This window comes from Vanessa tameamea, chromosome 3 (genome assembly GCF_037043105.1).
Source record: "Vanessa tameamea isolate UH-Manoa-2023 chromosome 3, ilVanTame1 primary haplotype, whole genome shotgun sequence".
NCBI lineage: Eukaryota > Metazoa > Arthropoda > Insecta > Lepidoptera > Nymphalidae > Vanessa > Vanessa tameamea.
Genome location: NC_087311.1, coordinates 5,538,801 through 5,549,829, shown reverse-complemented (window position 1 = coordinate 5,549,829; position 11,029 = coordinate 5,538,801). Strand labels below are relative to the sequence as shown.

General features: G+C 33.6%; 1 protein-coding gene across 1 annotated transcript; it reads right to left on the bottom strand.

Moving 5' to 3' along the window:
• Positions 1-5,721: 5,721 nt before the first annotated feature.
• Positions 5,722-10,183, bottom strand: LOC113397324 (protein krueppel-like). The gene is made up of 2 exons (XM_026635622.2): positions 10,145-10,183; positions 5,722-6,590 (listed from the first exon to the last, which is right to left on the bottom strand). Exons 1-2 carry the CDS (start codon positions 10,179-10,181, stop codon positions 5,722-5,724), a joined length of 906 nt encoding a protein of 301 aa, XP_026491407.1. The 5' UTR covers positions 10,182-10,183.
• Between the last annotated feature and the right edge of the window lie 846 nt (positions 10,184-11,029).

The window sequence follows — 11,029 nt, the reverse complement described above, 5'->3', positions numbered from 1 at the left end:
GATTCTTTAAAATCATTGTATTCTGTAAATGTCAACGTGAAACGATTGGAACTCCCACGCTGCAACCTAGTTTTATTGGATTGTTCATAAAAAAATATTCAGATAAAATAATGAAAATGATCAAATTATTTCAAATCTATCGGATTATTTTAATTATTTTATTTTGATAACGCGCCTGTAGAATTTAAAATTATACTATTCGTTTCAATATATGCTTAAAATGGTTAAAAGTGTTTGAGTATCAGCAAAATGATTATAGGTGTGCGTTCTGCCCGGGAGCACAAACAGCCGGAGTGGCAAATGTTGCTCGGTTGAAACAGAATGTGGGCAAAAAGAGTATCTTCATGTTATTAGCTGCGAAACAAAAACTAGCTTCCCGGTGCATCTTCCGGTAACCAAATTATTATTTGATTTCTTTGTTTGGTTAAAGTTAAGATTTCAGAGTATATACAGTTTTAACACTGTGCGTAATTTTAGCCAAACGTTAGTAAAATATTTTATATTTTTTTCAAATTATACAACATTATTAGCAGAAATAATTAATTAGTTCTTAACACACTCATACATAGGTAAACTTTAACGTGCTTTTCAGATAAACTTTACTTTACACAACAATATTTTTTTTAATTTACTTTTAAGGCTATTTCTTAGATATCTAGTGCAACACCTGTCGCTGTATCGAACGGAGCGGACGTACCTTAATCAATATCCACGTTTCGTTTCCGCCACTATGCACAAAAACAAATGAATTCTATACGAAAAATAAATGTATGAAAGACGAAAGTGTTCCATGCCGCAGATTATGAGCACGTTCATTTATTAATTTATACGTAGCATCGTGATAAAAAAACTCAACCCCACTTAGACAAAAAACGTAGCGCGCGACGCTCTAAAGGGAAAGGGTGTCTCGGTCGACTCGCGTGCTGCATTTTGTTTTTAACCGAATTCTGTGGTTTGTTTTTTATGGACGAGTTTCTGTTTTTTAACAACACAATACCGTTGTTAAGAAATGTTTTAAGAACGTCATATTGACGCGCGCGAGTCTCTGTCAAACGTTGGGCGCGAGCGGTTGGTTTACATAAAAAAGATTATTTTTAAATCTCTCTTCGAACGTATGGGAGGAACCCTTTCCGATGTTTAGTCACGGATGAGTTTTGGATGGATGTTTCTTGTGTGTGTTTTTTTTTTCAATAATGTGATACTATAGAAGAAATGAAAGAGAAAATTCATCATGTTCCCCTATGGTGTGATGTAGTTAACGAAATTAAAATTTAAATGATGCTTTTGACTGTGACTTTGATATGTAGTCACTAAAAATTTGGGTATCATACTTTTAATTTTATTTGACTAACAAAATAAGACCCGACAAATATTTTGTTATTCTAATATTATTTTAGATGAGTCGTATTTTTATGATAGAGTCGTGTTAAAACAATGACACCGATAAAATAACATTAATAATGTTAGGAATTCTTAAGAGCGCTATAAAACATGAGCCATGAAAATGCTATTAAATATTAAAAGTGGAGAAATGGAGAGCTTAACAAGAAATAAAACATCGTTATAAGAGGCAAGGAGAAGGCAAAGTCGCCCCCGGTCGGGCTATCGGCGCGCCTCAGTTAATGCCTACTTATACCTTATTATATAGCGGAGTTTGCGTTGAGGAACAAAATTAATTGGTTAAAACTCCTCTTGGTATCCAGGGCGGGCCTCCCCCCGTCTCCCTCTTAATTCTACTCCCCCCGCAGGACCCGCACCCCGCAAACTCCTTTGAACGCAACCTGCCTAAAAAAACAGAAAGTATGAAGTTCACTAAAAAAGAGTTGTAACTTAATTAATATTTAATTATTTTTTTTACATTTTAATAATGTATACATAAATTCTACTATTAGTTTTATTTATTTGTTATTGAATTCAACATGAGAACTTGAATTTTTTATCGTAAGGTCAATTGTAATTTATATTTAAGTGTTATTTACATGGATTATAATAATTATATATAACTTCTATGTATTTTGTATATTTTAAGAAATTTTACTCAAAGAAATAATGTATTAATCAAAACGAATCAAAGTAATACAAAGTGAGAATGTCGTTTATTTCTCACAGAAATAACGAAATGTATTTTTAATGTAGGTACCTTTTTTTAAGTAACTTATATATTTTAAGTTTTTACTTATATATTTTTTATATATTTTAATAACTATATAGTTATTTCAATCACGAGGACCTTTAGCAATCAGGGCAAATACATAGCTTGGAAACCCGAGAGTTGCAAAAATTAAAAATATTCGAGTTGCAATGTTGTTGTAGCGAGCGCGTAACGAAGGGCGAAAGCAAAGGGTAGGCCGGCGAACGGGGCGCGGGCGGCTCGTCGCCACTTCTCCAAATAAATTATAATTCGCTTGCTCCGTCCCTTTCGCTGATATGACTACTATTTTCGAATATATTCATTAACAAAACTTGACGTTATTTTATCCTTGTGAGATTAACATTCATATCTTTCTAAATTAAATTTTTTACGTGATATTATTTATTCGATTATATAATTCATTGTTCCAAAACAGTGTATATTGGAATTGAAAATTAATAATTAATATTCGATTTGAAGATATTAATGCAAAGCTAATTATTAAGAATCGTTCTATTTATATATCAAATTAAAATTATTGGGATTGCCTGAGATAATTAGAAGGAGGAAAATGATTCAGTACATAGGAAAACTATAATGATCATCACGAGAAGAGAGTCACGGGCTTGTGTTATATCAAATTGTAGTAATACGTATAGTATTAGTGTCATTTTTTTTTTAATTTCATTAAGTAAATATAATAATTGGGCAAATCGAAATCGCATGGAATAGCTTTGTTACAATGCATATATTACTTGTCTAGAATAACAGAATCGTACTGTGATATCTTTTACGTTAACATTGATATTATCGGCTATGGTTAGGACAATATCTGTCTCATTAGAAATTAAGTAACTATCCCATTTTCGTAATAATCATGGTGAAGAGAATTTACAAAATACGTTTAGGACGTTAGAAAGCTAAACGCTCAGCAGATGTTCCCGGCCAAACATTTATATATTACGTCTTGAATCTATAACCACTACAACAATTTCGGACGTTATCCTAAATTCAATGTTTTTTTGATTTCGCTTATAACATACATATATCGTATTTTATTTTAATTAGTTTGCTAGAATATACACAATACTTATAAAGGTGCAATAAAAGAAAAATTAAATAACAAACATCTCTTTATTTAATAATCATGTACTGGACATTTATAAAGAAATACATTTATGTAGTAAGTAGTACAATAACTATGTCACATGTATCTTATAGTAATTTGTACAATTAAAACGGTTAGGTTAAAATCGAGTCTATTTTAAAATAGAACACCTGAATTGCAACTATGAGGTAGTTTGTATAAATGGCAGTTTTTGGTAAATTCAAAACGGGATCTTTAATATTTTTATCACATAACTTTGTTTTTAAGATGGATGTTATAGGAAACGATTTAAAATGAATACATGGCACAGAATTCTTGATATTTTTTAATAACTATCAATATAAACAAATTTGCGATGAAACAATAAATTAAAAAATAATTATTAATAAAATAGGAACTCAAATCGATTGCAAATCATGATACAATTACAAATTTCTGACAAACTTTTGAAAAATTAAAAATTATTTTAGTAATAAGAACATTAACAACGCTAACGACGTCGTATGTTAAATTAAGTTACGAGAAACAAAACTATCGAGATACATTGGAATAAATCAGTCTTAAACAGTAAAATTGCCTTCGATGTTATGTTACTGATAACGTTCGATAAACCTGTCGATTGTACATTGTCTCAAAAGAGGTGAACAATAGAAAATATTTGAAGAACTTTGGCTCTTTACCCTGACACGGTGTCACCACTCGAATGAGGTAGATAATGGCACAGCACTAACATTACTCTAACTACCAATAGTATAATTACAACATTGTAACATTGAAATTACTAATTCTAATTGATTTTAATTTTTTGTACATATTTAATTTTGTACCTATAATTTCTTTGGGAAAAATATTTTCTTAAACTTACGTTGAAATATTACACTAGAGAAAACCCTTTCATGATCCCTTAACACTAAAGAAAAATAAAATAATAATAATCAACAATCAATACTGCTTAAATACATTCATACATTAAGTATAAATCATGTGCGCTAAAATATTCGGAACAACTAATAATTACATTAAATTAGATTAAAACGAAGAAAATAATCATACTACTCCTAATAGGAAACTAATACCCGTAGAACAAATTGCAATAATGCTCAGTATATTAAAACGTACGTTAGTACCGAAACGTCGCCACGCTTGACGTTCCTTCTTACATATACTCGTACATACACAATACAAGCCATGTACATTGCGAAATTCATCTTCATATTATATACAGAATTTTAAATTAAATATTTTGACTCAATCTTAAGCTAAGAATATAATCTATAACAATGATAGTCCGCGATGTACATTGCTCAATGATTTACGACTTTAAATATTTCTATCTAAGTCGTGACACGGACTTTATAACTGTTGGACTGAACGATGCACACTACAGTAGCCCGTGCAGCTTGGCCGTAAATATATACATATGATATTAACAATAACCGCTTCCACGATAGTTATAATTTATAAATTCCTACAAGCTAACAGATAAATAATAAATAATTTTATAATAGAAATAGCCTTATGTACAAAAGCTTGCCGCGCCGGTCGACTCGTCCTTTACCTCGTTAGCGCTCTCTGGACATTGACTCAAATACATAAGTAATTACTACATCTAAAGCTTCATTGATTTCTAATAACAGTCCCCTATAGTAATATTATTACTGTATATCGGTTACACAACGGTTTGCTTTTTGTTACAAAACAAATAAATAGTTATAAAATAATCAACGTTATAAAGCCATTGAAAACTTTAGGAAATGGGTACAAATAAGGGTAATTGAGAACTGGTTATTGAAAGACGTAAGGATCTGGGCGCGAACAAAGCAACGTCTTTGTCGTGCAAACCTACTGACCGAATCAATACTCAATAATCGCGATTGTTAACTAGACATTGTAACTGAAATATAGCGAAGCAATGTCGCGGCCTTCTCAGCCTCGATCCCATGACCGTTATCGTTGGACGAGCGTGAGGGAGGACATCAATTGAAGATAAATGTCGAATAAACTGAACGCGTTTTTTTATTCTATTAAGAACAAAAACATAATAAATCAAAAAATATCTTTTGTACAACATGTTCTTTCTACATTTCGAAACAAAAGATCAAAAAAATGGTCTGGTTTTTGCACTACCTCGCCTTGCGATTATGCAAATGGCACGACAATAAACTTCCAAAGTGTAACATTCACAAAACGATATTTTTTATGATGGACAATTGAAATCCTAAATAGTTTATATAATAGACAACTACCTAACAATTACTATATCAGTAGTCTTACGAAGAATATATACACAAAAGTATAAACGACTGTTAGATTTTTTTCAATAATATTATGGTATACCAGTGTAATTTTTTAAATAATAGCTAATGTCGAAGAGAGCTAATGAGTACAAGTTGACATCAAGCGACTTTGGCGCGGCTCTACATGGGAGGAACTCGTATACCGGCTCAGCGTCACAAGGCGCTAGGCCCAACGCAAGCACCCACTACGCAGAGTGCATGCGTAAGTCAGTTGGCGAATCTGGCGTCGCCGGTCTTCGTGGAAGTGACAAGTCTTCTGGTTCTGTTTGTTCAGGCCACTCATCCCAGCGCCAATCAGGCGCAACGGTTGCTGGGGGGCTCGGTGTGCCAGGTTCACAACCACTACCTGAGCATCGGTGAAGAGCGGCGGCCTGCCGCCGCCTAAATCTAGCACCACAACGGCATGCAAATGGCGCATCTCCTTCGTGTACTAGTGCATGAGCTTTGAGTTGATTTGAATCTGAAAACCGAGCGGGACAGCGTGCGCACGCATACGGACGTTCGCCAGTATGAACGCGGAGATGTCGCCTCAGATTAGCGACTTGTACAAAGTGACGTGGACAATGCGGGCAACTGTAGGGTTTCTCTCCAGTATGAAGGCGAAGGTGCGTTTTCAAGTGATGGTCACGTGTAAAGCGTTTGTGGCATTCGCCACATTCAAACGGTTTCTCACCGGTATGCGTGCGTTCATGATTCTGAAGGACATGTTTGTAGCCGAAGGACCTGGAGCAAACTTTGCATGTAAATAGTTTGTCTCTAGGTGGATCAGTAGCTCCGGGTGAAGATCCAGATGATGGAGGCGAAGGTGGTGCATTTGATGAAGTATCATCGAGTTTTGGTGTACGTCGACGTTTGCGTGCTCGCTCCAACTCGGGTGCAGGTGGAGGTAATAATGGTGCAGGCGGCGACGGCGGCCAGGCGGCTAGCAATGCTCCTGAATAAAGTTCTGCTGGTAGACCTGCCACTAAGGCGGCGGCTCGGCTCGCTAACAGTCTTTCCGCCAACATCGGTAGTGACTCTTCACGCATACTCGACAGCGATCTTACCGAGACTCCTGTGAACAAATGTTTTTTTTATTATTTAATTGTTTATATTAAATGTGAATAGTATATGCAATTATTTTACTTGTACAATTTTCTCATGATCACTTCCGTCATGGCTTAAGAAGTCTCGGCCTAAACAAACAGGAACCCATACCTATCGATAGCATACTTATCAGCAAAAGCGGACAAAAAAAACTAGTAAAAACTACGTCAGTCGCAGTGAAGGAAACATTTGGTCGTAATCACGGCGTTGCAAGTTGTTTCCGCCCCGACCTGTTGCGCAAATGGCCACGGTGACTATTTGTACTTTTTTTTAAATAATTAATAATATGAAAACTTTTGGTTCATTAATATTATGATAATTTAAAGCGTAATATTGCAAACTGAGTTATGCTTCCGTTAATTATTGTAAGGAGGGTAGAGGTCGCGGGCGGCGTGCCCGTCCGGACCACTTACGTATATAATGGAATTAATTATTCCTCAAGCGGCAGACTCCGCCCGCGCGTTCCACCCAAATTATATTCAAATATTAATTCCGACGAAGAAAAGCCTTTTTGAGAGCACTTAATTAAAATTAGACAAAATCATAATTGAAAGTTCTCCTCGAGGCGTGAAGACTCCGGCGAGGAGGGAAGCGCCTACCTAATATTATCTACTTAACTGTGGAATTAATTTTTGACCGGCTTCGAATTCTGTCTTTACACTTAATTAACTAAAGCTATGTCTCTTACCTACAAAATAATATAAAACGAATTACTATATGTCTTTGTGGCACAATAATGTTAACCATTGAAATTATTATTTATAATTAATTCATGAAAATTTAAACCGTCTAATTTTCGATAACATTCATGTTTATAATAACGTTTCGAGCATGTGGATGCAACGAAGCTTGCTGATGAATAATATTTAATTATAGGAATATGTCTAATATACCTTTGAATGCAAGTTTAGTTACAGTATCTATTTAGAATTTATGATTAGATAGAGCTCGCACGTACAACGGGCTTATCCCTTAACTTTTAAATAACATTCCCCTCGTTGTTTCGAGGACGAGCTGCGAACCGACTTGCGATCGGTATTATAATTTTACTAAAATTATAAACCTGGTGTGAATGTTAATGACGTTAGGTTCACTACATTTGACTCAATTTAGTCTTTGTTGTAATTACATGATAAGTATTATAATATATTTAATTATGCTACTGGTCGAAAGTCGTCCGTATTCATTGCATTGCGTCAGCATTTTCCTATCTTTCAATTGATAATTGAGGCACAGCTGTACGGTACCTTGCCCGTAATATACTGAAAAATTAACAATCAATTGCAAATATGTTTTTTACTTTGATTTTAAGTTTGACTTGACGTATGTTGTCATTGGCAGTATGAACGTAAGCTATAAAAGTTTTATTTGATTGTATTTTATGTATTTGCAACACATATTATGTGTTAATGTTATTTATATTAAATCTCACATTCCTACAAAGTTTTATTTTCACATATTTGTGTAACGTATACATAAAAAATTTGATAAATTAGTAAAATAAAATAATGTTCGTTATCAAAATATTGATTAAAGTAATTGAGGAAATAAAAATCATGTCGAAATATAATAGTATTGTTAGCGTCCTTTTTATTATTTAGGGACAATCCGTCGGGTAAAGAGGAGGCGATAAATTTGAGCATTACCTTACGGCGCACCCTTCCGTGGGACGCTTTTTATGTGCTAAAGAGTTGTAATTATACCCTCTTTATACGTCATAAATATTTGTCAATAACCCGTACTCAATACTTTTATGGACTGCCTGCGGCCGCCACTCCATAACTCATTATTGCGCAAGGGTTTTCATCTCATACATAATGACTCAATGTATTTTAAGATACCGTACAAAGTGCCAACTCGCTTTAAGTATCATCTCTCTTTTCATGTATTCTCCTTTGTTAATAAATAATGTAGATTTTAATTAATAGGTATGGAATCCCAGCTCTATTTAAGTTTACATGTTAAAATAATTTATCTATTAGATTAATATTTGTTCATGGCGATTTTATCGTACAATCATTGTATACAAATATTAGCGAAAAAGGTACATTTAAATGTTTACCATGATTATATAATTAACCATGAATATTTGGACTAAAAATAATAGTTTAGCATATAATTCATAGTTATAACTCTATATAATTTGAGGCATTTGTTTTTTTTTCAATAATGTAATAAATCTTTCCGAGTAAATATATTATCTACTCTCATTAATGTTGTTTGCTGAAAGACGTTTCTAACCATAAACCCAATTTAATCAAGGTAACATTAATAGGATTTACCTATTTTTTTTTTAGTTTTAAGCTACGTAAGTGAACACCGAAATGTACGGATTACGAAATAGTATGGTTTCAGTCTTTAAGGGTTAAGCGAAAACCCGTACATGCCACAGAAAACTACTTTGGCTTCTCCAAAACTTTTAATTACGATACTACTAATTCGGTAATTATTTTTCATGCGGGTAATATACCAGTTTTGCATTGCTTAAAGTCATTTGCACTCGCAATTAAAAATAAAGTTATATTACAAATGAAGTCATTTAACATATTACTTACTGTATTTCTTTTTATACATTATTTTGGCTAGATTCAATGTACATATTGTGATGAGTTCTGTTTAAGTGATCGAATTTTCGTTATATATTGGGTACTTCAACTATCAATTTCAACAATTTATCAAAAAAATTAAAACTGTTATATTTTTTATGGTTTTCAAAAATGATATAAAAAATATTTTAATATCGTAAATAAATATTAATATTGCTTCGCTGTTTCTACGCTATTTTCATCGAGGCTCTATTAATAAATATATTTTGTTTAAAACGACTTAATGATCGTTTAAAACTATATTTTAAGAAATAGCTTATTACTGAGTTATGATAATTACAAATAAAATGGGAAGGAGTGACGGGTATAATTAATTAATCACCCCATTATTGTGTAATACTACATTACTCAAATTTATAATAGGTTTATCTGAATATACATAATAATAATTAACTTCTAAGCTATATATAATTACATATCGTTATTGAATTAAATTAATTATTAACTTACTATAAATAATTTGAGCTTGACATTATTGGACTTTAATTTTCTGTACACACAACCGAAAAAGATACACATACTTAGCTATTATTTATATTTATGTATAACTCAAATGTTATTCTTGTTCATACACACGATTGTAAATTGCACACATTCACGATAACTTATTTTTATTAATTACAAAACAATAATATTTGAATTGCTAAAAATTTGCCGTAAGTAAGTGCTACACTCGCGTGTTTTTTATTATTCGTAGCGGTTCGTAGCACGACACTAGACGTTCGCTACAGACTACGGTTCACTGAATCTGCAAAGCTCTCGAATGCAAATAAACCATGTGTGCGACAGCCTCGCTCGCTCGTCCAATCGGGGCGTTCGCTACACGCATGTCGTGAACCGCTAACTTTTAAAACTTTTCATATGATACGCATTTGAAAACTCAACATTTTACTGTAAACATAAAAATTTTACTAACCTCTGGAATTCTGATTCGACTGCAACGACAAGGCCATCTCTCACTCCAACTTCATGAAATTCATTTATTGTCACACTCGAAACGTCTTAGCTAGGGCGTTATTGGCTATTCAATGAGAATAATTAGCGATATTAATTAGAATCAGGTTAACTAGTACGATGAAGTTGACATGTTCCGCCGGTACGGACTCGCGTTTACGAATGAAGGTTGCGCAAAGTACGAACGCGCTCTGTGGGACCTACCACAACACTGGCGATGGCGCGGTGCTGTCCAGCCGCCCCTCGCCGTAAACACACCCCCACGCCCCTCCCCGGCCGCTGCTTGCTCCCCGCGCCCTGCACCCCACCCCGGTGCACTCCACGTGCACGCAATGCATTCGCTTTTTATGGCCGCTACTACATTATGTTTCTCTCCTACTAGTTTTTTAGCCCCCGTAACGAGCATCACATAAGCACTTTTTTATGTTTACGAGCAGCTCCCGTTTTGAGCGGGCGGTGCTTTCTTCTATTACTAATTTGAGTTCGTCCATAGTTTTTTTATCCTTAGTAAGATTTTTACTGCGAATATATACAAATATATATATATTTGTTTCATTCCTTGCTTGCACATTTGTCGTTTTCATTACTGATTACGTGTTTAATTATTTGCGGTTTATAAGCAAAAAATATTATGTGACCACATTATTTGATTAGTATTTTTTGTTTGTTGTATTTAGTGATTTGATTTAATTTGATAGAGATTTAAGATTTAGTTTTTTTCCAGATATAGGCGATTATTTTTATTTTTATACATTATAAATAAAACTAATAAGAGATTGCCTGTATTTCTATTTTTTATCGATATATCGTAGAACAATGTTACAGATACAGGCGTTCATACGGAAAA

What these genes read in the sequence shown, in the direction of transcription:
- LOC113397324 (XM_026635622.2), bottom strand. Translation starts at nt 10,181, where the DNA reads ATGGCCTTGTCGTTGCAGTCGAATCAGAATTCCAGAG. An exon ending in GTCGAATCAGAATTCCAGAG is followed by an intron (nt 6,591 to 10,144) that starts GTTAGTAAAATT and finishes ATTTGTTCACAG; the next exon opens with GAGTCTCGGTAAGATCGCTG.